Source organism: Pristiophorus japonicus, chromosome 7 (genome assembly GCF_044704955.1).
Source record: "Pristiophorus japonicus isolate sPriJap1 chromosome 7, sPriJap1.hap1, whole genome shotgun sequence".
Classification (NCBI taxonomy): Eukaryota; Metazoa; Chordata; class Chondrichthyes; family Pristiophoridae; genus Pristiophorus; species Pristiophorus japonicus.
The window spans coordinates 237,533,829-237,561,715 of record NC_091983.1 but is presented as its reverse complement, the minus strand read 5'-3'; the positions used below and the strand labels follow the sequence as shown (position 1 = coordinate 237,561,715).

Below are 27,887 nucleotides of genomic sequence, written 5' to 3'. Positions count from 1 at the left end.
TGGATTCTCCTGCGCTCTTCGCACCTTCCCGTGAGCGGCCATGGCGCTGGAAGCCGGTCAGAGCGGCGGGCGGCCGTTAGCGGTGGTTAGCAGCGCAGTCAGCGACAGCAGCACCCGGTGTAAGGTGGGGTCCCGCGGGGATTGGGAGACACACCCTCCCACTTCCTCCCCACACTGGCCTTTCTCACACAGGAGCCCGGTGTAGGGAGCGGGGCACACACACCTCCCATTGTCCTCACACACTCCTCCGTTCTCACACCGCGTCAGAAAGTTATCGCACACGCCCGCTGCAAGAGGTCAGAGAAAAGAAAGGTCAGGTCATAGAAACTCTCCCACGTTACAGATTGTTACAACTCTCTCTCACTTTTACAACAACTTGCATTTATATAGCATCTTAAATGTACTAAAACGTCCCAAGGTGCTTCACAGGTTATCAGACAAAATTTAACACCGAGACACAAAAGGAGATATTAGGACAGGGGACCAAAAGCTTGGGTTTAAGGATTGTCTTATAGGAGGAGCGAGAGGTGGAGAGGTTTAGGGAGTGAAATCCAGAGCTTCGGGCCCAACAGCTGAAGGCACGGCCCCCAATGGTTGAGCGATTAGAGTTGGGGATATGCAAGAGGCCAGAACTGGAGGAGCACAGAGATCGTGGAGGGTTATGCAGCTGGAGGGGGTTACAGAGATAGGGAGGGGTGTAAGGCTGGAGGGGGTTACAGAGATAGGGAGGGATGTAGGGCTGGAGGGGGTTACAGAGATAGGGAGGGGTGTAGGGCTGGAGGGGGTTACAGAGATAGGGAGGGGTGTAGGGCTGGAGGGGGTTACAGAGATAGGGAGGGGTGTAGAGCTGGAGGAGGTAACAGAGATAGGGAGGGGTGTAGAGCTGGAGGGGGTTACAGAGATAGGGAGGGGTGTAGGGCTGGAGCAGGTTACAGAGATAGGGAGGGGTGTCGGGCTGGAGGGGGTTACAGAGATAGGGAGGGGTGTAAGGCTGGAGGGGGTTACAGAGATAGGGAGGGGTGTAGAGCTGGAGGAGGTAACAGAGATAGGGAGGGGTGTAGGGCTGGAGCAGGTTACAGAGATAGGGAGGGGTGTCGGGCTGGAGGGGGTTACAGAGATAGGGAGGGGTGTAGGGCTGGAGGGAGGTTACAGAGATAGGTAGGTATGAGGCCATGGAAGGATTTGAACACAAACATGATAATTTTAAATTTGAGGCATTGCCAGACTGGGAGCCAATGAGGATCAGCGAGCACAGGGGGGATGGGTGAACGGGACTTGGTGCAAGTTAGGATGGGATTAAATATTGAGGCAGAGACTGAGGATTAAATTCTGTGTCCAATTATTCTGTCTAATTCTGGGCACATTAGGAAGGATGTCAAGGCCTTGGAGAGGGAGCAGAGAAGATTTACAGGAATGATACTGGGGATGTGGGACTTCAGTTATGTGGAGAGACTGGAAAAGCTGGGATTCTTCTCCTTCGAGCAGAGAAGGTTAAAGGGAGATTTAATAGTGGTGTTCACAATTATGAAAGGTTTTTGATCGAGTAAATAAGTAGAAGATGTTTCCAGGAGCAGGAGGGTCAGGGACCAGAGGTCACAGGTTGAAGGTAATTGGCAAAGGACCAGAGGAGAGATGGGAAGAGTTTATTTATGCAGCGAGTTGTTGTGATCTGGAATGCGCTGCCTGAAAGGGCGGTGAGAGCAGATTCAATCGTAACTTTCAAAAGGGAATTGGATAAATATTTGAAAAGGAAAGATGTGCAGGTCTATTGGGAAAGAGCAGGGAGTGGGACTAATTGGATCGCTCTTTCAAAGAGCCAGCACAGGCCCGATGGGCCGAATGGCCTCCTTCTGCGCTGTCTGATTCTATGACCCGCCCTCACTGAACTCCAGGCCTCCCTTTGCGAGGAGCTGTGCCACTAATTGTGTGGCAGGTGATGGGAGAGTCCAGGGGGATTCACTCACTAAAAGCCTCTGTGTTTCCCCCCACGGTATCTCTGCTATCGGATACTCTGCTGACCCTGACACCCAGAAGCCGGGGCGGAGTGAGGGGAGGGGCTGGTGCTGGAACGGTTACTTACCTCGACAGCCCCTGTGCCAGTAATATCCGGGCAGGCATCTGTCACACTTGGGCCCTGTCGCCCCCTCCTTACAGTCACAATACCCCGTGTCATTACAGCGATGGTAGAGCGAGCCATCAGGGTGACACTCACAGTCTGCAGAAACAAGACAACACACACACTGCACACGGCTGTTCCCAATAAACACAGCGACACAACCTCAGCGACAGGAATGAGTGCGAGCCGGGACAAGGGAGGCTCAGACTGTGGGGGTGAAACAAGTCTCCAACACTTTACAAACAGCTTCAATCCTCCACACACTGACTGCACACGGCCCGTGTTCCACTCCCTGGGGCGACTGCACAGAATTCACGCAGGTTAACAAGGCCAGAACAAACAAACCAGGTTCATCAATAGAGGATAGAATGCACAAGCACAGAAGTGATGTTAAACTTGTATCGAACCTTGGTTAGACCGCACTTGGAGCACTGGGCACAGTTCTGGTCTCCGTATTATAAAAAGGACATAGAGACACTGGAGAAGGTACAAAGTAGATTTACAAGGATGATACCAGAACTGAGATGTTGTACCTATCAGGAAAGGCTGACCAGGCTGGGGCTCTTTGCTGGGAAAGAGAAGACTGAGGGGTGACCTGATCGAGGTCTTTAAAATTGTGAAGAGGTTTGATAGGGTGGACGTAGAGAAGATGATTCCACTTGTGGGGAGTCAAAAACTTGGGTCAAAAATATAAGATCGTCATGAATAAATCCAATAGGGAATGGAGGAGAAACTTCTTTATCCAGAGAATGGAACTCACTACCACAGGGAGTGATTGAGGCGAATAGTGTCGATGCATTTAAGGAGAAGCGAGATAAACACATGAGGGCAAAAGGAATAGAAGGATATGCTGATTGGGTGAGATGAAGAGGGGTGGGAGGAGGCTCGTGTGGAGCATAAACACCGGCATGGAGCGGTTGAGCCGAATGGCCTGTTTCAGTGCTGCACATTCTGTGTAATTGTGTGTGTGGAGAATGGGAGGAGATGAGGAAATGGAGAGAGAGGATTGTTGGTGGACACTGGGGGGGAGGGGTAACATTGAGCAGAGGGAAGCGACGCTGCTACAATGCAGGATGGTCGTTTACCGAGAGTACAAACAACATACAAATTCCTGAAAAACAATGGAGACAGGGAGACGATGATTATATCGTCAAAACACAGAGCTTTCGCTATAACTCAACAAAGCCTGGGACAGGCCTCATCGCTACGGAAAGCCTCGGCCAGGCCTCATCGCGAGGGAAAGCCTACACCAAACCCTCATTGATGGGTTGGATCAGGGCCTCATTGCTGGGGAAAGGGTGGGTTGAGGCCGAGTTGCTGGGAAAAGGTTGGTTCAGGGCCGAGTTATTGGGGAAAGGTTGGGTTGGGGCCTAGTCACTGGGGAAAGGTTGGGTCGGGGCCTGGTCGCTGGAGAAAGGTTGGGTCGGGGCCTGGTCGCTGGAGAAAGGTTGGGTCGGGGCCTGGTCGCTGGGCAAAGGTTGGGTTGGGGCCTAGTCACTGGGGAAAGGTTGGGTTGGGGCCTGGTCACTGGGGAAAGGTTGGGTTGGGGCCTAGTCACTGGGGAAAGGTTGGGTTGGGGCCTAGTCACTGGGGAAAGGTTGGGTCGGGGCCTAGTCACTGGGGAAAGATTGGGTCGGGGTCTAGTCACTGGGGAAAGGTTGGGTTGGGGCCTAGTCGCTGGGGCAAGGTTGGGTTGGGGCCTAGACACTGGGGAAAGGTTGGGTTGGGGCCTAGTCACTGGGGAAAGGTTGGGTCGGGGCCTAGTCGCTGGGGAAAGGTTGGGTTGGGGTCTAGTCACTGGGGAAAGATTGGGTCGGGGCCTGGTCGCTGGGGAAAGGTTGGATTGAGGCTGGTTACTGGGGAAAGATTGGGTCGGGGTCTAGTCGCTGGGGAAAGGTTGGGTCGGGGTCTAGTCACTGGGGAAAGGTTGGATTGAGGCTGGTCACTGGGGAAAGAGGAGCTGATTTCCGACGCGCTTTGCTCAGCCCTATCGAAGGTATTTTCTTTGTTTCTTTATCTTGTTTTGGGCTGAAAGCAGAAGGGTGAAAGAAGGAGAGAGCAGAGATTGTAACAGGAACTGACCTACGCAAACGTTGTGGTGGTCCAGCTGTGCTGAAGGGTTTCGGTGGTAGCCCAGCCGACATAACTGGCAGTGTCGGCCTCTAGTGTTGTGCTTACAGCTCACGCAAATGGCGGTGGTGAGCAGCTCGAGGTAACTGCACCGGTTCGAATGGCCGAAGCATTCGCAGGCTTGCAGGGAAAAGACAGAGAGTGTAGACGGGACACAGACAGTTTGCAGACTGTGAGAGGGTCACATGCTGCAGGAATGAGAGGTGGGGAGGAAATGGCTGGAATGGGAGGGAGGGAGGGAGGGAACACGGAGGCTTTTAGCAGTGAGGGGAAAACATCAGACTCCTGGCTAGTTACGGTTTGTATTGAATCAGGCAGATGGCAATGGATGGTCCCAATCCCAGGTTTATAGAGTCTGTGCCGGGTTTTACACAGCACTGCCAAGTTAGGGGCCTTTCAACAGTGGTTCAGTGGGCAGCACGCACGCCTCTGAGTCCGAAGGTCATCGGTTCAAGTCCCATTCCAGAGATTTGAGCCCATAATCCAGACTGACGCTCCCAGTGCAGTACTGAGGGAGCGCTGCAGTGTCGGAGGGGCAGTTCCGAGGGAGCACTGCACTGTTGGAGGGGCAGTACTGAAGGAGTGCTGCACTGTGGGGGGGGCTGTACTAAGGGAATGCTGCACTGCCAGAGGGGCAGAACTGAGGGAGTACTGCACTGTTTGAGGGGCAGTACTGAGGGATTACTGCCCTGCCGGAGAGGCAGTCCTGAAGGAACAATATATAAATGCAAATCCTTGCTTTCTCCTCTGCTCTGAGCCAGTCGCGGTGTTTGAGAGTTCCTACCTTGCTCTGGGGTCGTGACCTCTAGTGATGAGATTCTTGGCCGTGTGCGACCGAGCTTTGGGTCAGCTGCATGTGTCAGGAGAAATCAGCAATTATTAATCCCAGCTGGAGAACATCTGTACTGTGTGCACACACATCGAGTGGACACTGTCCGGGATGGCAGGAGTATCCGAGAGACAAGAAAACAGACATTTCCATCTCCGCTACACCGCCAATCAGATAGAAACTCACACCGAGACTCGGGAGGAGATATTAGGACAGGTGACCAAAAGCTCGGTCAAAGTGATAGGTTTTAAGGAGATTCTTAAAGGAGCAGAGAGAGATGGTGTGGAGAGGTTTAGGGAGGGAATTCCAGAGCTTCGGGCCCAGGCAGCTGGAGGCTTGGGAAGGCGTTAGGGATGGAGGAGGTTACAGAGATAGGGAGGGTTGTAGGGTGGGAGGGGGTTATAGAGATAGGGAGGGTTGTAGGGTGGGAGGGGGTTACTAGATAGGGAGGGGTGTAGGGCTGGAGGGAGGTTATAGAGATAGGGAGGGGTGTAGGGTGAGAGGGATTTATTGAGATAGGGAGGGCTGCAGGGTGGGAGTGTTTACTGAGAGGGAGGGGTGTAGGGTGGGAAGGGTTGACTGAGATAGGAAGGGGTGGGGCCACGGAGGGATTTGAACGCGAGGATGAGAATTATAAATTGGAGGCGTTGCTGGACCGGGAACCAATGTCGGATCAATCAATCACTCCCCCGGGTCTACTCACTGCCCGGGCTGTCGCTCGAAGTGGATCGATGGATAATTAGTGGGAATCTGGTCCGCGGAGAGATGATTAAATGGGGTGAGGCCGTGACAGGCTGTTATTGTGGGATTTCGGTACATTCGAGTGGGTTGAGGGTTTGAAAGGCAAACTGTGTAATGCCGGATGTGATGGAGTCTCCCTGTTATTATTCAGTGTAACTGAATCCAGCCACAACTCACTCAATAATTCAGCAGAAAATGGAGATTCATCGCCAGACATTGGAACTAGTTTGTCTTTAGTTCAGTTTGTGTCGGTGATTAAGGTTTTGAGTATCGGTTCTGGCTGTACCTGGGCAGGAAAGGAGCAGGTTTGGGGTCAAAGTGTAACGTTTCATAGATCCCCAGTCTCGGTCAGTGTGGTGGGTTATGGTCACTCCCGGTCAGTGTGGAGAGTTATGCTCACTCCCGGTCAGTGTGGGGAGTTATGGTCACTCTTGGTCAGTGTGGGGAGTTATGGTCACTCCCGGTCAGTGTGGGGAGTTATGGTCACTCCCGGTCAGTGTGGTGGGTTATGGTCACTCCCGGTCAGTGTGGAGAGTTATGGTCACTCCCGGTCAGTGTGGAGAGTTATGGTCACTCCTGGTCAGTGTGGGGAGTTATGGTCACTCCCGGTCAGTGTGGAGAGTTATGGTCACTCCCGGTCAGTGTGGTGGGTTATGGTCACTCCTGGTCAGTGTGGGGAGTTATGGTCACTCCCGGTCAGTGTGGGGAGTTATGGTCACTCCCGGTCAGTGTGGTGGGTTATGGTCACTCCCGGTCAGTGTGGGGAGTTATGGTCACTCCCGGTCAGTGTGGAGAGTTATGGTCACTCCAGGTCAGTATGGAGAGTTATGGTCACTCCCGGTCAGTGTGGGGAGTTATGGTCATTCCCGGTCAGTGTGGAGAGTTATGGTCACTCTCGGTCAGTGTGGTGGGTTATGGTCACTCCCGGTCAGTGTGGAGAGTTATGGTCACTCCCGGTCAGTGTGGAGAGTTATGGTCACTCCCGGTCAGTGTGGTGGGTTATGGTCACTCCCGGTCAGTGTGGGAAGTTATGGTCACTCCCGGTCAGTGTGGTGGGTTATGGTCACTCCCGGTCAGTGTGGGGAGTTATGGTCATCCCGGTCAGTGTGGAGAGTTATGGTCACTCCCGGTCAGTGTGGGGAGTTATGGTCACTCCCGGTCAGTGTGGAGAGTTATGGTCACTCCCGGTCAGTGTGGTGGGTTATGGTCACTCCTGGTCAGTGTGGAGAGTTATGGTCACTCTCGGTCAGTGTGGAGAGTTATGGTCACTCCCGGTCAGTGTGGTGGGTTATGGTCACTCCCGGTCAGTGTGGTGGGTTATGGTCACTCCCGGTCAGTGTGGTGAGTTATGGTCACTCCCGGTCAGTGTGATGGGTTATGGTCACTCCCGGTCAGTGTGGAGAGTTATGGTCACTCTTGGTCAATGTTGAGAGTTATGTTCACACCCGGTCAGTGTGGGGAGTTATGGTCACTCTCGGTCAGTGTGGTGGGTTATGGTCACTTCCGGTCAGTGTGGAGAGTTATGGTCACTCCCTTTCAGTAAGGGGAGTTATGGTCACTCCCAGTCAGTGTGGGGAGTTATGGTTGCTCCCGGTCAGTGTGGGGTGTTATGGTCACTCTGCTCCTGGTCAGTGTGGGAGTTATGGTCACTCCCAGTCAGTGTGGGGAGTTATGGTCACTCCCGGTCAGTGTGGAGAGTTATGGTCACTCCCGGTCAGTGTGGGGAGTTATGGTCACTCCCGGTCAGTGTGGGGAGTTATGTTCACTCCCAGTCAGTATGGGGAGTTATGGTCACTCTGCTCCCGGTCAGTCTGGGTGTTGGTTCGGGGTTGCGATATGGCGGATGGTTTGGAATGACATGGACAGCATGCGAAGGGTTAAATAAATGGGAACAAGTTGATGTAAGATCCAGGAACAAAGGGGAACAGATTGAGGCCGAGACACTCACCCAGTTCCCATTCCTGTATCTGGGATAACGGGATTACAACAGGTCCCCATTGATCTCGGCCTCAGCCACTATATGGCTTTCTACAAATCTTCCCTCCACTTCTCACTGAACATTCTCACTGAGACAGTGTTAAGAAGCATTTTCATCTCAGCTGAGATGTGGGTCATATATATTACATCTTCCCTGCTTCATATCTGCTGCACCGCTCGAGGAGATTATACTTTACTCCATAGATGCACGGACAAGCAGAATCCTGATCCCAGCCCTGCTCACACATACACCTCCTCACACCTTCACCTGTTCACACCTTCACCTGCTCACACTCAGCCCCTGCTCATACCCAGCCCCCGCTCACACTCGGCCTCTGCTCACACCTACACCTGTTCCTCGCTCAGTGAGTGATGAGGGAGGTTTGAGGGAAGCGGATCATTCCCGATACAGAAATGGGCTCTGGGTCAGCAGGTCACAGGTCAGAGAGCATAGGTCCTACTTACGGCCACTCGCCACGGGGTCAGGGAGGCCTGGAGAGGGAAACGGAAACAGAATTATAGAGACGTCTGATTAACAATCTTTATCGATAAACACATTAACACAACCCATCACACGGAGTGTTCATCAGATCGATGTCAGTCAAACTCACGAACAAGGAACTGATGGGGCATTGGCGTGCTGCATCCTCTGAGAGCTCACACCAGCCCTGTGTGAGACCAGGTGGAGTTGCAAAAGTGCTCCCGGAAGGTAGTACATGGGGACGCTCCCACTACGTGCGATTAGTGTGTAAGTACGCAGGGTTAATACGTAAGGCCATCAGTGGTCACACACACCCCTCCCCCACTGCCCAGTCAGCTCACTATCTGGATATTGATCTCGGGACATTCCACACACAGCAGGCCACAGATGTCCCTCACAACCTTCACTTCCTGATCTGCTTCAGATATTGATTACACAGAGGCTTATTCTCCTCTCACCCTCCCCAGCTGTTCCCCAGATGTTCACCCAGCTGTGAACATTCCATTCTCACATCAGTCTGCACCTCACTGCTGGCTCTGTATGTGTGGGTGTCCGGAGTGAGGTTTCAGCAAATTCAACCCCTGCTATTACAACCTCACCCTCTACATAATGCCAGCGATCCTCCTCGCTCACTGACCCCGACATTACATTGATAGAGGGCTTCAAAATGAGGAAGGGTTTTGATGGAGTGAATAAGGAGAAACTGTTTGCAGGGGCAGGAGGGTGGGGAACCCAAGGACACAGATTGAAGGTGATTGGCCAAAGACCCAGAGGGAGATGAGGATTATTTTTACGCAGCGAGTTGTTGTGGTCTGGAATGCGCTGCCTGAAAGGGCGGTGGGAGCAGATTCAATCATAACTTTCAAAAGGGAGTAGGATAAATACTTGAAAAGGCAACATTTGCAGGTCCATGGGGAAAGAGCGGGGAGTGGGACTAATTGGATAATCTTTCTTTCATTTTTATTTCCTTTTCTAGATTTCTTCCATTCTCTTTCTCACTTTCCTTTTCTCTCTCTTTTCTTCTCCCTTACTTTCCATCTCTCATTCTCAGTTACTTACTCTGCTTCTCTCTCTCCCTCTTTCTCACATTCTCTATTTCTCTGTTTCCCACTTTCTCACTTTTTGTTTGTTCTCTTTCATTCTTAATTTCTCTCTTTCTCTGTCTACACACCCCTCTCTCTCTCCCTCCGTCTCTCTTTCTCTCCCCCCTTTTTCGCTCCCTCCCTCTGCCCTGCTCTCTCTCTCTCCCCTCTTCCTCTCTCCCCTCTCCCTCTCTCTCTCCCCACCCCCCCTCCCCCGCCCCTCTCAGTGTGGAGCTGTGGGCACGGACCCTATCTCTGTCCCTGGCTCTGTCCAATCTCCCGCTGTGAGTCTCTGTTCCCACATGAACACAATGACAAAGATGGGTGGGTTGTATTTTGGAGTCGGCACGTTGCGGGAGTTGGGCTGAGAATGAAATGTGAAGGGAATCTGGTGCCGGCACTGGGCCGGGCCGGAGCAGCTCTGGTTACTCACAGACATTGGCCGTCCCTTTGGGGATTGGGAGGTACGAGCCCGCTCTCCACGCTCGGCCTTGAAAGCCTTTCTTGCATCTCCCGCAGTCCGGCCCCGTCGTGTTGTGCTCACACTCGCAACTCAGCTTCCTTTTCTCCCAGATACAGTTGTTGGCGTGAAGATTGCACTTACACCTGGCAAAAAACAACAGCAGGCTGGTTTCAAATAAGCTGAGCAGCCGGGTTAGACTGGGGACTGGCCGCTCCGCGAGTCCGCTCTCCCTTTCCCAGCTTCGCTCTGCAAACAGCAACATTTTTCTCCCACTTATTGCCTTTCAACCCAGGCGGCGGGTCAGTTTCTGGGTGTGTTTCCGCTGATTGACGATCAGATTCTGGGCAGCAACAAGAACACGTTAGGAGAGAGTTTCTGATCAGCTCCAGCCTTCCAGGCCCCTCAAAGGAAGAGCTTGCATTTATAGAGTGCCTCTCACAAGTTATTTCTTTACAACAACACCTGCAACTGCAACAACAACTTGCATTTATAAAGCGCCTTTAACTAGTAAAACGTCCCAAGGTGCTTCACAGGAGCATAAATCAGATAAACTGACACGAGCGACAAAAGGAGATATTTGGACAGGTGACCAAAAGCTTAGTCTAAGAGGTCGGTTTTAGGAGCGTCTTAAAGGAGGAGAGAGAGGTAGAGAGGGAGATGTTCAGGGAGGGAATTCTAGAGCTCAGGGCCCAGGCAGCTGAAGGCATGGCCACCAATGGTGGGGCGAAGGGAGTGGGGGATGGACAAGAGGCCTGTGGTGGAGGAGAGCAGAGATCTCGGAGGGCTGTTCCTGGTGTTGGAGGAGAGCAGAGATCTCGGAGGGCTGTAGGGTGGGAGGTGGTTACAGAGATAGGGAGGGGGAGAGGCCATGGAGGGATTTTTAGACAAGGATGAGATTTTGTTGTTGTTGTGGTTCAGTAAATGCGATTTGGAAAGGCCCAAAGTGCTGTGATGGTCTCTGTACCGTGAAGCGTGAGAACGCTGGTCTCGGTGACTCTGTGCTAACAGCATCGAGCCGCTGTTTAACTCACTGCGAGGGTGAAGCTTCACAATCCGCAGATTGTACGTTGCACATTCAGCAAATTGTCAGTTCTGGGCACTGTTTGCTGAACTAAGCAGATACCCAGACAGTTCCTTGGAGTCACATTAACGGCAGTGTAAACATTTTACTGCTCCTGTTCTCCAATTAGTGTCTGAAGATTGTCCTCGGCTAAAAGCTGGATCAAGCCTCCCAGAAGCTGAGTGTGGAATAATGAGGGAATGGCTCCGAGCCCTGGAGATTGTGTAATGTGAAAATGGGAACTCACCAACCCAGACTGAATATAGATCCAACACGAAGGAAGCCTTCAGTCACAATCATTCCTCAAATCAGGAAGGGCTTGGATCAAGTAAATGGGGAGCAACTGTTTCCAGTGTCAGGAGGGTCGGGGACCAGAGGTCACAGGTTGAAGGTAATTGGTAAAAGACTCAGAGGGGAGATGAGGAGAGTTTATTTACGCAGCGAGTTGTTGTGATCTGGAATGTGCTGCCTGAAAGGGCGGTGGGAGCAGATTTAATCGTAACTTTCAGAAGGGAATTGGATAAATACTCAAGGGCAAGATTTGCAGGGCTATGGGGAAAGAGCGGGGAGTGGGACGAATTGGATATCTCTTTCAAAGACCGGCACAGGCCCGATGGTCTGAATGGCCTCCCCCTGTGTTGTGTGATCCTCTCACTCTCTGAATCCTGATCAGACTGGAGCTCGGCAGTGTTGAGAGTAAAGGGACAGATTCTGCTCGCTCCGTGCTGCTCGATTGGCTGAACACTGAGCAGGAACTCGCTGACTCATCGCCAGCCAGCCAGCAGGACTGTGAAAGCTCGCTAATGGGCCCATCACCAGGGGCAGTGAGAGCTGGCACAATGCTGGTCTGTGCCCACTGTCGCAGGGCCATTCAGGGAAGCTCAAACACCCAACACAGGGGCAGCTGGCGGTGCCCAGTGGGCCGGGGGAGGGATCCCCATCTTTCGCTGTCAAACCTCCCCAGTTACCCAGCGTTCACATAGGAACAGGAGGAGGCCATTCAGCCCCTCGAGCCTGCTCCGCCATTCAATGGGATCATGGCTGATCTGTGACCTAACTCCATTCACCCGCCTTTGCACCATATCCCTCAATACCATTGGCAAATAAAATCTATTAATCTCAGATTTAAAATTAACAATTGGTCTTGCATCAACTGCGATTTGCGGAAGAGAATTCCAAACTTCTACCACCCTTTGTGTGTAGAAGTGTTTCCTAATTTGACTCCTGAAAGATCTGGCTCTAATTTTTAGACTTTTCTCCCTACTCCTAGAATCCCCAACCAGGGAAATAGTTTCTCTCTATCTACCCTTTCAGTTCCCCTTCATATCTTGAAAACTTCAATCAAATCACCTTCTAAATTCTCGGGAACACAACCCTAGTTTGTGTAATCGCTCCTCGTAATTAGATGTTGGCCCTGATGGACTGCACTTCAGGTGTTCATTGAGATTGTGTGTCAGATGTTAACTCCGATATAGTGCCCTCCAGATGAGAACTGATAAGAGTGCCATGCCAGATGTTATCCCTGATAAAGTATCCCAGATGTAAGCTCTGATAGGGAACACCAGATATTTGCCCTGATGGAGTATCACCAAGTTGATAAGACTATCCCCCAGATGGTGGCCCTGCGAATGCTCCCACATGTTGGTTCTGATACAGTGCCCCCAGATGTTGACACTGAGCTCCCCCAGATGTTGACCCTGTGAGTGCCCTCCCAGATGTTGGTCGCGTGAGTTACCCCCAGATGGTGACCATGAATGCCCCAGATGTTGGCCCTGTAAGTGCCCCCCCAGATGTTGTCCCAATGAGTTAACCCCAGATGTAGTCCCTGTGAGTTACCCCCAGATGTTGGTCCTGAGTGCCCCAGATGTTGGCCATGTGAGTGCCCCCAGATGTTGTCCCTGTGAGTACCCCAGATGTTGGCCGTGTGAGTGCCCCCAGATGTTGTCCCTGTGAGTGCCCCCAGAACGTGGCCGTGTTATTGACCCAGATGTTGTTCCTGTGAGTGCCCCAGATGTTGGCCTGACACGGCACCCCCCGGGTGTGAAGTGTGGGGTCTGCGACTCTGGCCAGAAGGGGCAAGGAGCTCTCACCGGCCACGAATGTCCAGGTTGGAGATGGCGTAGAAGTATTTGGAGAGGTTGTGCTGGTTAACACTGGTGGCCCCAGTGGCCGGCCGGAGCAGCCTGACCCGCAGGTCGGTCAGGGTGAAGAAGTCCCTCAGCTCCTTGGTGGTGTCCAGCTGGCCGTACAGCGAGGCCATGTCCTGGAGACGGGGCCCCCCGAACAGGGCAAAACGCTCCTGGATCTCGAAGCGGACCATCTTGTCCACCTTCCACACGTAGCCCCTGGAATACTCCTCCGTGCAGATGATGTCCAGCATCGAGGCCGGGCTCAGATCCCGGGCGCTTCTCGGCTCCATCCCGAAGGAGGTGAGGCAGTCGGCCGCGTAGAACTGGTAGGGTTGCCACGTCCGGCCGTGGTCCAGAGACTTCTCCAGGACCATCTGCTCCGGCCGGCCCGACTCGAAGGTGATGACTATGTCCTCGGTCAGCTCAATGGTCTTGCCCCAGGACAGAGTGATGTTGATCAGGAGGGGCTCGGGGAAACTCCTCCAGGAGACGCTTTGCCAAAAGGTGTTGGGAATCCGCCCCTCGTCATCCAGCATCAGCTCGGGCGGGTGTGCGAGCTCGCGCGTGTGAGCATCACACTCGTTGTTGCACATGTACGGGTTCTCCTGGAAACAGAGACGGAACAACATGGGTTAGATACAGAGTAAAGCTCCCTCTACACTGTCCCATCAAACACTCCCAGGGCAGGTACAGCACGGGTTAGATACAGAGTAAAGCTCCCTCTACACTGTCCCATCAAACACTCCCAGGGCAGGTACAACACGGGTTAGAGACAGAATAAAGCTCTGCACTGTCCCATCAAACACTCCCAGGGCAGGTACAGCACGGGTTAGATACAGAGTAAAGCTCCCTCTACACTGTCCCATCAAACACTCCCAGGGCAGGTACAACACGGGTTAGAGACAGAATAAAGCTCTGCACTGTCCCATCAAACACTCCCAGGGCAGGTACAGTACAGGTTTGATACAGAGTAAAGCTCCCTCTACACTGTCCCATCAAACATTCCCAGGGCAGGTACAGTACAGGTTAGATACAGAGTAAAGCTCCCTCTACACTGTCCAATCAAACACTCCCAGGATAGGTACAGCACGGGTTAAATAAAACCACAGGTCTGGACGGAACACTTTGTGCTTTTTAAATGAATCTGGGGAAGAAATAGCAGAGGCACATATTTATTAATTAGTTAGAAAAAGGTGTCATACCCGAGGACTGGAAGATAGCTAACGTAATACTTATATTTAAGAAGGGAGATAGAACATGTCCAGAGAACTGTAAACCTGTCAACTTAATATCGGTGGTAGGAGAAATAATGGAATCCTTACTAAAGGAGAATATAGAAGAACATTTAGAGAGCAAAAGTATAATAATGAATAGTCAGCATGGAGTTCAAAAGGGAAAGTCTTGCTTGACCAACCTCATTGCATTCTCTGAAGAGGTAACAGAGAGAGCAGACAAGGGTAATGCAGTAGATATAATTTATCCAGATTTCCAAAAGAGCTTCGATAAGGGACCACATAATAGACTAATGAATAAGGTCAGAGAATGCAGAGTCAGGGAGCCAGTAGCAGAATGGATAGCTCGCTGGCTTCAGGACATAAAGCAGAGAGTAGGGGTAAAGGGCAGCTATTCAGAATGTCAGAAGGTAGAAAGTGGGATCTCCTCATCTCCCCTCTGGTACTTTCACCAATCACCTTCAATCTGTGCCCTCTGGTTACCGACCCTCCTGCCACTGGAAACAGTGTCTCCTTATTGACTCAATCAAAAACCCTTCATGATTTTGAACACCTGTATTAAATCTCCCCTTCACCTTTTCTGCTCTGAGGAGAAAATCGCAGCTTCTCCAGAGTCTCCACATAACTGAAGTCCCTCATCCCTGGGACCATTCCAGTAAATCTCGTCTGCTCCTTCTCCAAGGCCTTGACATCCTTCCTAAAGTGTGGTGCCCAGAATTTGGACACAATTCTCCCGCTGGGCTCTGCCTCCACCACCCTTTCAGGCAGTGCATTCCAGATCCTAACCACTCACTGCGCAAAAACAATTTTCCTCATGTCGCCTTTGGTTCTTTTGTCAATCACCTTAAATATGTGTCCTCTGGTTCTCGAGCCTTCCGTCAATGGGAACAGTTTCTCTCTATCTACTCTGTCTAAACCGCTCATGACCATGAACACCTGTATTAAATCTCCCCTTAACCTTCTCTGCTGTAAGGAGAACAATCCCAGCTTCTCCAGTCTCTCCCTGGAACTGAAACCCCCATCCCTGGGACCAGGAACGAGCCCCAGCCTGTTCAGCCTTTCCCCAAAATTAGATCCTCTCAGTTCCCCAATCATTCTTGGGAATCGTTATGAGCAAAATAAAATGGACTGTAAAGAGACCAGGGAGCTGATATTTGGACAGATTTCTGACATGACGACATTTTGGACGTTTTCTTTGTTTAGATTTTCCAAAGTTCATGTTCAGTGAAAGAATCTCCAACCTCCGACCTTCAGAGATGGGAAATGAGTCTCACTGCAGCTGTCTGTTTGGGTTAGAGAGAGAGAGAGAAACGACGAGAGTTTTGTGAGCGGAATGATTGACGGGAACTTGTCTTTTTATCGTCTATTGTTAAAACAATCCCTTATTTGTGCTCAGGCCATACCCCTGGGCTCTGTGTGTCGGACCCTCGCCCAGCCTGTGGGCCTAATGATGCTTCACCTCAGGCTGGTTTGTGAGGGAGCAGTCGGAGGTGGCAGGGCTCCCTCGGGGTCACTTCAGGTCATTGACCTTCCGCGGTGAAGCAGCGATGGACACAGTGGCAGCTCCACATGTTGTGATCTGGAATGCGCTGCCTGAAAGGGCGATGGCAGCAGATTCAATCGGGAATTGGAGAAATACCTGTAGGGGTAAGATTTACAGGGCTGTGGGGAAAGAGCGGGGAGTGGGGTTAATTGGGTAACACTTTCAAAGAGCCGACACAGGCACGATGGGCCGAATGGACTCCTTCTGTGCTGTATCATTCTATGATGCTGTGATTCTCAGTCGGGACACTGTGTGACTCGAGGGGAACTTGGAGGTGATGGTGTTCCCAGGCATCTGCTGCCCTCATCCTTCTAGATGCTGGAGGTGGCGGGTTTGGGAGGTGCTGCTGAAGAAGCCTTGGCGAGTTGCTGCAGTGCATCCTGTGGATCGGACACACTGCGACTCTACCTGACATCGGCAACACAGAATCAGCCCGACATCCTTTTCCAAATAATCAGACAGCTCACCTGTAACATCCTCATCCCCAGCAAGTGGCTGTTGCAGCAATCAATAAAACTAATGTGTGTGATAAAGATGGAGAGCGCGGCAATATACAGAGATCATAGAAATTAATGAATCTACAACCGTCACAGCATCGACTAAAGGCAGTGACTAAAGCCGCATATTGGATTGGTTATTTTTAATACTCGATGTAGAAGGAATGGGGTAACATTAGTACCACAATCCTAAAGCTGTGTAATGAATAAAGGAACGGTGCAGATGTGACGTGCTCCTGAATTGCCGTGTCCTCGGGACATAATTAACAGCACCGTGCCCCAGCGCTACAACTGACCTCCGACTGCTCCGTCACTGTGTGTCCCAGGCCGTGGTCTTTGTTGGTGAAGGCACCATAAATGTTCAGGCTCAGGTCACCAGCCATGCCCGGCCCATCCAAACCTCACTCACCTTCTGGTTCCCGACTCAGCCTCACCCCTCCTCACACTACCCTTTCACAAGACTTCAGCCTCATCCCTAATCTGAGGTCCTTCTCACCTCATCCCACCGTTCACACATGCACTGTGAGCAGCCACGCAGATTCAAATGCACGTTTACACACATCCACACAGCAGCAACTATTCAACTATGGAAGACACATGTGGCACACGATGAGCTGCACACTCACTCACACCTTCTTGTGCTTCTTACTGCAGGTGAAACTAGCTCAAACAGGAGAGAGCAGCAGTGCACCGGTGGAGGGGAGCCTGACATAGAAGCCCTCAGTGACATGGAGGAGCGAGTGTCCATCCCCATGGGCACACCAGTTGGTGCGGTAGTGGCCGGAGTAGCAGTGCCCCCTGTGGACCGTGACGGTATGTGAATGCCCTTTGGCATTTCTGTGAGATCCTTGACCCTTGACAGCAAACGCCGTCCACTTCGACTGACGGGGAAGATGATGAGGAAGGTGAGGAAAGTGTGGTGCCTATGAGGGACCCTCATCAGTTGCACCGAGTGGGGACACCACCTTGGTGGAAGAGCCAACATTCCTGGGCTTTGAAGAGCCTGAGGCTCCTGAATCCAGTAGCCTGTAGCAGCGCCCAGAGCGAGGGGAAGCTAGGGGGCCATCTCCCCGGACAGTGAGTCGACCCATCAATCCTGCTCAGAGACAGTCAGACGTGGACCTGGACTTGGAGGCTATGTCCAGAGAGTCCATGCAAATGCACTGCGAGCCAATGGGTGTATTAGAGAAGGTCCCGCAGAGCATGGATACACCTGCCCTGAGGTTGGGGGAGACCGCCTCAAGCATTGTCCCTGCCTCTCAGCAGTTCAATGAACCCATCCTTGCCCATTTACAGAGGGAGATGGACTCAACCAGTGACAGTGGAGTCGCAGAGGGGAGAGCGCGTGCCATGGTTGATGTGGCAGCAGCTATCGCATCACAGACCCAAGCCACGCAAGGTCTTTGTGATGTGATACTGTCAATGATTGTGGCAACAACTCTCAGAACGCTGCGTTTGAGACTCAGGCTGTCCTGAGTCACTCGCAGAGTGATGCCATGCAAACACTGACTGCTGCCATCCTCTCTGTTCCCCACAGTCCAACGGGGAGGTAACGGTGCCGAAGCAGGCCAGTAATCTGCGCTCCCACATATTGCTCCAGATGTTGAGGCTCCGCCCTGGGGGAGTGGCAGTGGGCTGTGGGAAATGGAACGTGTTGTCTTTGCACAAGATGACAGCATTCTGGCTCCCACCGCTGCCACTCTGCCTTTGCACCTGCTGCGGTCTACACACCAGCCAACCTAGACTGCTGCCGCCGATGCTGAGGTGGTGCAGTCTGCAGCCGGGCCTTCCAGGCCCAGAGCTGGTCCAATGTATCCTACTCGGCCATCTGTAGTGTCTGTTACACACACAGCAGCCCTCAAGCAGCCTTGCTGCAGGCACTGAGGCAACATTGAGGAGGAGCAGGAGGTGTGGGAGGGGGTTAAGGTAAGGGGTAGCAAATGCCAGAGCTAGTCTCAATAAAAACTTTGGCCACAATGGACTGATGGCCTCATCCTGTAAATATGTTTGTCACGATCTGGTTGCAGTTTTTGAGGCCTGCTATTGTTGTAAGTGTATGTGCCTAATATGGCACATGGGTACTGTTGTGGAATGACAAATGGCAGGGGCCTGTGTACAGATATTGTTGAGGTTGATTGTGTGTTATGGTGTTTCAAGGGGCTGTTGTTAAATGTTTATTAGTTGCTGGTCAGGGGTTGTGTTGTGTTGTTGGAGAACCGATGTATGATGAGCCGCTGACATGTGGCCCTTGTATCGGGAGCAGTGCCACGGTGTCTCCTCCGTGGCTGCTGCACCTCCTCCTCTGGCTGGCCAGTCGGGGCCTCGCCAGGCTCCTGTTCCTCTTTCTCCTCCTCCTGAGTTGGGGCTGCACTCCCCACTGGTAAGGCCTGGGCCCTCATGATGGCCAAGTTGTGCAACATGCAGCACACCACAATGAATAGCGACACCTGTTGAGGGAAGTATTGAAGGCTGCCTCCAGAGTGGTCCAGGCTTCGGAAAAGCTGCTTGAGCACCCCTATTGTCTGCTCGATGTTGTTGTGAGTGGCCGTATCTTGGATCTTTGGATCCAGACCGCTCAAAATGGAGGAGAAGCATCCGAGAAGGCGACGAACACATCGAGTCTCTTTGCTGGGAGGATGCGGAAGCCAAGTACAAACAGCAGAAGGAACGTTCGACAACCTAAGCACCCCACCCACCCGTCCCTCTAACCACCATCTACCCCACCTGTGACAGAGACTGTGGATCCCACATTGGTCTCATCAGTCACCTGACAACTCATTTTAATGTGGAAGCAAGTCATCCTCAACTCCGGGGGACTGCCTAAGAAGAAGAGAAGAATTAAACCTCACCATACAGCCCAGGGAGAGAGAGATACAACGGGCTCCTGCTGTGTGTGGCTGCATCAACGCAGGAAGGGAAGATACTTCAATATAAGGATTATGTATTACAGAAACTGCTCCTGCAACACTGGAGCATAAACGGAGCATCTTATGAATCATTGTTCCTTCTACAAATCCACTCATTCCTTGACATTTATTTCAGGCTTTAAGTGTTGCTGTCTCGGATTTACACTGTGTGGTGTGACGAAGAGCCTGTCGTTATCACTAACTAAACCACTCGCTGTCAGCACGGTTCAGTCCCCTGGTTAATGATGTTAATTAGTGTATTATTGAGCACAGAAGTTAGTAGCTCCATAAAGTGTAATCCCGCAGATTGCTGTCACTTCCCATCACCCAGTAATCAGGCCCTTTGTTGGAGTTAATGTTTGAGCAGAGTTGCTCAGTTAACAGCATTTAGTGGGCCAGTACTGAGCTGAAAGATTACGTCAGATTACATATAGGATTACATAGAATATACGGCAGGGAAACAGGCCATTCGGCCCAACCAGTCCATGCCGGTGTTTCTGCTCCACTCGAGCCTCCTCCCGTCTTTCCTCATCTAAATCTATCCACAACCCTCTATTCCCGTCTCCCTCATACGCTTGTCTAGCATCTCTTAATGCATCTACACTATTCGCTTTAACCACTCCCTGTTGGAGCATGTTCCACATTCTCACCACTCTTTGGGTACAGACGTTTCTTCTGAATTCCCTATTGGATTTCTTGGTTTTCTCTGTATCAACTCTATCAAGGTTGGCATGCAGGTACGCAGGTACGGATAAGAAAGCAAATGGCATGTTGGCCTGCATAGCGAGGAGATTTGAGTACAGGGGCAGGGAGGTGTTGCTACAGTTGTACAGGGCCTTGGTGAGGCCACACCTGGAGTATTGTGCACAGTTTTGGTCTCCTAACTTGAGGAAGGACATTCTTGCTATTGAGGGAGGGCAGCGAAGGTTCACCAGACTGATTCCCGGGATGGCGGGGACTGACCTATCAAGAAAGACTGGATCAACTGGGCTTGTATTCACTGGAGTTCAGAAGAATGAGAGGGGACCTCATAGAAACGTTTAAAATTCTGATGGGTTTAGACAGGTTAGATGCAGGAAGAATGTTCCCAATGTTGGGGAAGTCCAGAACCAGGGGTCACAGTCGAAGGATAAGAGGTAAGCCATTTAGGACCGAGATGAGGAGAAACTTCTTCACCCAGAGAGTGGTGAACCTGTGGAATTCTCTACCACAGAAAGTTGTTGAGGCCAATTCACTAAATATATTCAAAAAGGAGTTAGATGAAGTCCTTACTACTAGGGGGATCAAGGGGTATGGCAAGAAGGCAGGAATGGGGTACTGAAGTTGCATGTTCAGCCATGAACTCATTGAATGGCGGTGCAGGCTCGAAGGGCCGAATAGCCTACTCCTGCACCTATTTTCTATGTTTCTATGTTTCTATCAAAACCTTGCATAATTTCAAAGATCTTCATTAGATCACCCCTCAGCATTCTTCTTTCAAGAGAAAAGTGACCCAGCCTGGTCATCCTTTCCTAATATGTATACCCTCTCATTTCTGGTATCATCCATCTCCCCACGGCCCACAGTGGGTCAGGGAGAGGGTCCATCTCCCCACGGCCCACAGTGGGTCAGGGAGAGAGTCTTCTCCCCACGGCCCACAGTGGATCAGGGAGAGGGTCCATCTCCCCACGGCCCACAGTGGGTCAGGGAGAGGGTCCTCTCCCCACGGCCCACATTGGGTCAGGGAGAGGGTCCTTTCCCCACGGCCCACAGTGGATCAGGGAGAGGGTCCATCTCCCCACGGCCCACAGTGGGTCAGGGAGAGAGTCCTCTCCCCACGGCCCACAGTGGGTCAGGGAGAGGGTCCATCTCCCCACGGCCCACAGTGGGTCAGGGAGAGGGTCCTCTCCCCACGGCCCACAGTGGGTCAGGGAGAGGTTCCTCTCCCCACAGCCCACAGTGGGTCAGGGAGAGGTTCCTCTTCCCACAGCCCACAGTGGGTCAGGGAGAGTGTCCATCTCCCCACGGCCCACAGTGGGTCAGGGAGAGGGTCCATCTCCCCACGGCCCACAGTGGGTCAGGGAGAGGTTCCTCTCTCCACGGCCCACAGTGGGTCAGGGAGAGGTTCCTCTCCCCACGGCCCACAGTGGGTCAGGGAGAGGTTCCTCTCCCCACAGCCCACAGTGGGTCAGGGAGAGAGTCCTCTCCCCACGGCCCACAGTGGGACAGGGAGAGGGTCCATCTCCCCACTGCCCACAGTGGGTCAGGGAGAGGGTCCATCTCCCCACGGCCCACAGTGGGTCAGGGAGAGGGTCCATCTCCCCACGGCCCACAGTGGGTCAGGGAGAGGGTCCTCTCCCCACGGCCCACAGTGGGTCAGGGAGAGGGTCCATCTCCCCACGGCCCACAGTGGGTCAGGGAGAGGGTCCATCTCCCCACGGCCCACAGTGGGTCAGGGAGAGGGTCCATCTCCCCACGGCCCACAGTGGGTCAGGGAGAGGGTCCTCTCCCCACGGCCCACAGTGGGTCAGGGAGAGGGTCCATCTCCCCACGGCCCACAGTGGGTCAGGGAGAGGGTCCATCTCCCCACGGCCCACAGTGGGTCAGGGAGAGGGTCCTCTCCCCACGGCACACAGTGGGTCAGGGAGAGGGTCCTCTCCCCACGGCCCACAGCTCAGGGAGAGGGTCCTCTCCCCACGGCACACAGTGGGTCAGGGAGAGGGTCCTCTCCCCACGGCCCACAGTGGGTCAGGGAGAGGGTCCATCTCCCCACGGCCCACAATGGGTCAGGGAGAGGTTCCTCTCCCCACGGCCCACAGTGGGTCAGGGAGAGGTTCCTCTCCCCACGGCCCACAGTGGGTCAGGGAGAGGTTCCTCTCCCCACGGCCCACAGTGGGTCAGGGAGAGGTTCCTCTCCCCACAGCCCACAGTGGGTCAGGGAGAGGTTCCTCTCCCCACGGCCCACAGTGGGTCAGGGAGAGGTTCCTCTCCCCACGGCCCACAGTGGGTCAGGGAGAGGTTCCTCTCCCCACAGCCCACAGTGGGTCAGGGAGAGGTTCCTCTCCCCATGGCCCACAGTGGGTCAGGGAGAGGGTCCTCTCCCCACGGCCCACAGTGGGTCAGGGAGAGGGTCCATCCCCCCACGGCCCACAGCTCAGGGAGATTGCCGTGAAATCCAACTGGTTCAGTAATGTCCTTTAGGGAAGGAAACCTGCCTCTGTAACCTGCCCGGGCCTATATGTGACTCCAGGCCCACACCAACGTGGTTGACTATTAATGACCCTCTGAAGTGGCCGAGCGAGACACTCAGTTTGTATCAAACCCGCTTCCAGAGGATCAAGAAGGCGGCCCACCCCCACCTTCTCAGGGCACCAGGGGATGGGCAATAAATGCCGGCCGTATCAGCGATGCCCAAATCCCCAGAATTAATTTAATAAAGGAACAGCGGTTTTAAGTCAACATCTTGCCAGGGAGCTCAATAGGATTCTACACTTTGGAATTTAATTATAAAGAACGTGAGCCGGCAGAAATGAATGTTTGTTCAAGTTAATGAAACCCAGAACTCTGCACCTGGTGTTTGTGTCTAAACATTTCAGCAATGAGAAGACCAGAGGGAGGTTTCAGAGAAAGAAACCAGACTGGGGAAAGATTGAGAATCTGCAGCAAATCTTCAACCAGCTGTGGTGTAATCCCACATTATTGACCGGCCTGTGTCGATCGGCTCTTATAGACAGGGTCAGGGGTCAGTCAGTCAGTGCCACAACAACAGTAAATTATTCTTCAAACATTCTCCTGTCTGAGCTGCTAAAGTGAGTGGAACATTGTCAGAGAGCAGTGCAGTGAGGGAGCTCTGATTCAGGAATAAAGAGACTGGGAAAGTTTAATGTGCAGCCGGTTTACTGGGGACAGTGGGCAGTGAGTGAGATATTGGGCAGGCGGAGGATTCATGGGGATAAAGTCTATGGCCTCAGGTTTATTCCACTTCCTGTAGGCCTCTCCCAAACCCTCGATTTCCCATCTGAGTAATAAAGGTTTAGTCCCAGACCCAATAGAATGGACTGCGATATTACAAAGAGAATGTTTGGCTCGTTCTGACTGAAATCCCATCTGCTGCTCGCATCTGCTGAAAATAAACTCCCTTAAAACAGGGGAAATATCACAGAATCTCACAGCACGGAAGGCCATTCGGCCCATCGTGCCTGTACCCACTCTTTGAGGAGCTGTTTGAACCTGCTTCAACTAAACTCCCTTAAAACAGGGAAAAATATACTTGATAAATTTGAGAAAAAGGATAAATTTGCAAGGCTATGGGGAAAGAGCAGGGAGTGGGACTAATTGGATCGCTCTCTCAAAGAGCCGGCACAGGCACGATGGGCCAATAGCATCCTGCTGTGCTGTGAGATTGTGTGAACAGCTGGCAGGGGAACGGATACAGATGTTAACAATCCCGAGAGGAAACTCTTTTTGGAGTTTATCTGAAAAACATAAAACATTAAACCGTGCCACCCGACCTGGATGACACACCAGACATTTACAAGGCCCTTTTTTTTCTTTTTTGTGGGTTTTTTTTGTGTTTTTCTTTTTTTTTGTTTTTTTTTTGGGCACTAAAATCACATTGATCAGACACAATCTCCAGGCACCAGTTTACAATCAGTTCAAACTCAGCTTACAGAAATTACCCAGAAACTCCACGTTAACATTCACCAGCTGTCACCACTCGCTGGGATTTCCAGAATTGGTGATCGGATTCAGAAATAATTAGCTGTCAGAATTTTACCCGAGCAAGGCACAGACTGTGTTTCTACAGAAGTGGTGACGATTCTCCCTTTAATTCGACTGTTCGAGCTAACCTCATAACACAGTCCCTCACCCCCTCACCCCTGGTCACACTGTGTCACTGTGCCCCGTGTCCCATTTCTTACTCCCCTCACCCCCGGTCACACTGTGTCCCTGTGCCCCATGTCCCATCTCTCTCTCCCCTCACCCCTGGTCACACTGTGTCACTGTGTCCCGTGTCCCATCTCTCTCTCCCCTCACCCCCGGTCACACTGTGTCCCTGTGCCCCATGTCCCATCTCGCCCCTACAATGGTCCACAAGTGGAAGGCAATAATCATCTCCAACAAGCCAGAGTCCAACTACCTCTCCATGACATTCAACGGCGTTACCATTGTCGGATCCCCCACTATCAGCATCCTGGGGATCACCATTGACCAGAAACTTAACTGGACCAGCCACATAAATACTGTGGTACAAGAGCAGGTCAGAGGCGAGTATTCTGCGGCGACTGTCTCACCTCCTGACTCCCCAAAGCCTTTCCACCACCTACAAGGCACAAGTCAGGTGGGTGATGGAATACTCTCCAATTGCCTGGATGACTGCAGCTCCAACAATACGCAAGAAGCTTCACACCATCCCGGACAAAGCAGCCCATCCACCACCTTAAACATTCACTCCCTCCACCACCGGTGTACCGTGGCTGCAATGTTTACCATCTACAAGATGCACTGCAGCAACTCACCAAGACTTCTTCGGCAGCACCTCACAAACCCATGGCCTCCATGGGAACACCACCACCTCCACGTTCCCCTCCAAGTTACACCGCATCCTGATTGGGAAATATATTCAATGTTCCTTCATTGTCACTGGGTCAAAATCCTGAACTCCCTTCCTAACAGCACTGTGGGAGTACCTTCACCACACGGACTGCAGCGGTTCAAGAAGATGGCTCATCACCACCTTCGCAAGGGCAATTAGGGATGGGCAATAAATGCCGGCCTTGCCAGCGACGCCCACATCCCAGGAACAAATAAAAAACTGAAGGATGTGCCTGGGACTGAGTCTCCCAGCAGGACCGGCAGTATCTCCCTCTGCCCAGTCTCAAAGCCCATGGAGGGATTGGAAGTGCGGTTCTGTGGATTACTGGTCCAATCACAGAAGCCCTGCACCACCGTGCCCCGGTACATTCGATCACAGCAGTTTATGACCAGGAATTCGTGTCTTTGCACCAAGGTTACAGCCACAGTCTGAATACATTCTCACCCTGGAGTCTTTCCGTCTCACTCACAGTCAACACACAATCAGGGAACACAAGTTCAGGAGTCGGGACACATCGGGAAAGAAGGAGCGAGTACACCTGTCAAAAACTGTTACATATTAAAAAATGCAAACTATGAGATAACGGCCGATAAATTCAGCCGCGTTTTTATCGGTGAAAGAAAAATGATTGCGATTTCAAAAAGTCCTTCATTGTCTGTGAAGCACTTTGGGACGTCCTGAGGTGTGAAACTGAGACAGTAACATCTAGTGTGGTCTCACTGGGTCCGGGCCCTGTTTCACACACAGCTCCCACAGTGGGATATGGGACAGATGGAAGATTTACCTCAAAGACTCGTAATATTTTTACAACAGATTACTAATTGAGCTGGAGAATAATGCCCTCTGATGAACTGCATGTTCTGCAATAAATTATACATTTTCAATTATTGCTGAAACGTACGGCTGATTATTAAACCAGGCGTTTCCCCTCGAACAATGATGTAGGAACCAATTATCCTGAGGAGATGATTCACTCAACAAGAGCATCATTAATATTTAGAAACAGGCTTGAATTTACATCTCAAGGACATATTCCTCACTGGGGATATTGGGCAGGGCTCAGACACAATGGGACATATTCCACACTGGAGATATTGGGCAGGGCTCAGACACAATGGGACATATTCCACACTGGGGATATTGGGCAGGGCTCAGACACAATGGGACATATTCCCCACTGGGGATATTGGGCAGGGCTCAGACAAAATGGGACATATTCCCCACTGGGGATATTGGGCAGGGGTCAGACACAGGGGTCAGGAGCTCCAGGGAGTGTTTATAAACATTCGAACTCCCTCCTCACATCTATTATGTGTCTAATTTTACAAACACTGCCACCCCTTATGGTGAGTCACTGGGAAGCAGCGAGTTTTGTGGTTTTCGTGTCCTGACCTTTCCTGTTCAGCCCAGCAGTTTTACATCTCCTCACAGTTCCACGAAATGCAACTTATCAGATTGTTATTCCATCCCCATATCTCCTCCTTCACCAAGCCCGCCTACTTTCACCTCCGTGATATCGTCTGTCTCTGCCACTGGCTCAGAGCTGTCCAGTTAGTCCCACTCTCCTACTCCTTCCCCATAGCCCTGTACATTTCTCCTTTCCCAGTATTTATCCAATTCCCTTTTGAATGTTATTCTTGAATCTCCTTCCACCTCCCTTTCAGGCAGCACATTCCTGATCATAAAAACTCGCTGCATTAAAACATTCTCCTCATCTCCCTCCTTGGCTTTTTTGCCAATTATCTGAAATCTGTGTCCTCTGGTTACTGGCTCTCCTGCCACATGAAACAGTGTCTCCTTATTTACTCTTTCAAAACCCTTCATGATTTTAAACACCTCATCAAATCTCCCCTTAACCTTCTCTGCTCTGAGGAGAACAATCCCAGCTTCTCCAGTCTCTTCACATAACTGAAGTCCCTCATCCCTGGAAACATTCCAGTAAATCTCCTCTGCACCCTCTCCAAGGCCTTGTCATCCTTCCTAAAGTGTGGTGCCCAGAATTGGACACAATACTCCAGCTGGGGCCTAACCAATGATATATAAAGGTTCACCATGACTCCCTTGCTTTTGCACTCGATGCCTCTGTTAATGAAGCAAATGTAGGAGTTTGGATGGAATTCACTTTGATAAAGGCCGTTCAGTGAGCGTCCATTCACAGCGCGACACACAACAGAGGCTGTTTCAGAAAGGCTTCTACTCACCAGCGTGCAGTACATCTCGGGGGTCTCTCCACACGTACTGTCGGAGGGATCCAAGCTGACCTTCAGTGACCTGGTGAGCAGGGTGACCTCGGGCTGGCAGGCCATGTAATCCCAACTCATGGCCTGGTCCCAGTGAAGCTGGGCCTTACACAGGTCGTAGTGACCCCAGGACGGGAAGTGCTGCGCGGCGAGAGACAGGGCTGCCCAAAGGGCCTGAAGGGGCAACAAACCGGACAGACGCATTGCTCCGACTGGACCACGCTCAGAGAGGGGCCATCTCGGTCCGTCTGTGGATGATTCAGTGAGTCCCCGCTCCGACTGGACGTGCTCACAGAGGGGCGATCTCGGTGCGTGCAAATGTTACAGGTGTTGGGATTGCGGATGTTTTCCCAGTGTTGGTGCCGGTGTTCCAGGTATCGGGATTCCAGCTGTTTTCCCAGTGTTGGTGAAGATCTTTTAGGTGTTGAGCTTTCAGCTATTTTCCCGGTGTTGATGCAGATGTTCCAGGTGTCAGGATTCCAACTGTTTTCCCAGTGTTGTACAGATGTTCCAGGTGTTGGGATCCCAGCTGTTTCCCAGTGTCGGTACAGATGTTCCATGTGTTGGGATTCCAGCTGTTTTCCCAGTGCTGGTACAGATGTTCTGGGTGTTGGGATTACAGCTGTTTTCCCAGTGTTGGTACAGATGTTCCAGGTGTTGGGATCCCAACTGTTTTCCCCCCAGCTGCCCGCTGTATCAGACAGATGCTCTGATAGGCTGGTCAGTCAGTATTGGGACCCAATGTGATGATTGTCTCGTGACCAGAGTCTGTTTCCCATCGATCATCTCTTCCTTCTGCCATCAGTTCCCTGTGAGGAGAGAAATAAAATCAATGCATTTTGGAACAGGTGCTGCTCCTGACCTTCGACCCCCACCCTCCAACACC

General features: G+C 51.9%; 1 protein-coding gene across 2 annotated transcripts; it reads right to left on the bottom strand.

The window, feature by feature from the left end:
* Positions 1–57: 57 nt before the first annotated feature.
* LOC139266964 (netrin-G1-like) lies at positions 58–27,661 on the bottom strand. Of its 2 annotated transcripts, XM_070884604.1 has the most exons (8): positions 26,963–27,661; positions 12,970–13,613; positions 9,786–9,962; positions 9,210–9,221; positions 8,585–8,598; positions 4,199–4,366; positions 2,081–2,215; positions 58–287 (listed from the first exon to the last, which is right to left on the bottom strand). In XM_070884604.1, the coding sequence occupies exons 1-8, from the start codon at positions 27,203–27,205 to the stop codon at positions 58–60; spliced, it is 1,623 nt and encodes a 540-aa protein (XP_070740705.1). In that variant the 5' UTR covers positions 27,206–27,661. The 2 variants fall into 2 exon arrangements, with proteins under 2 accessions (XP_070740705.1, XP_070740704.1); XM_070884603.1 differs by lacking the exons at positions 8,585–8,598; positions 9,210–9,221 and adding an exon at positions 8,673–8,692.
* Between the last annotated feature and the right edge of the window lie 226 nt (positions 27,662–27,887).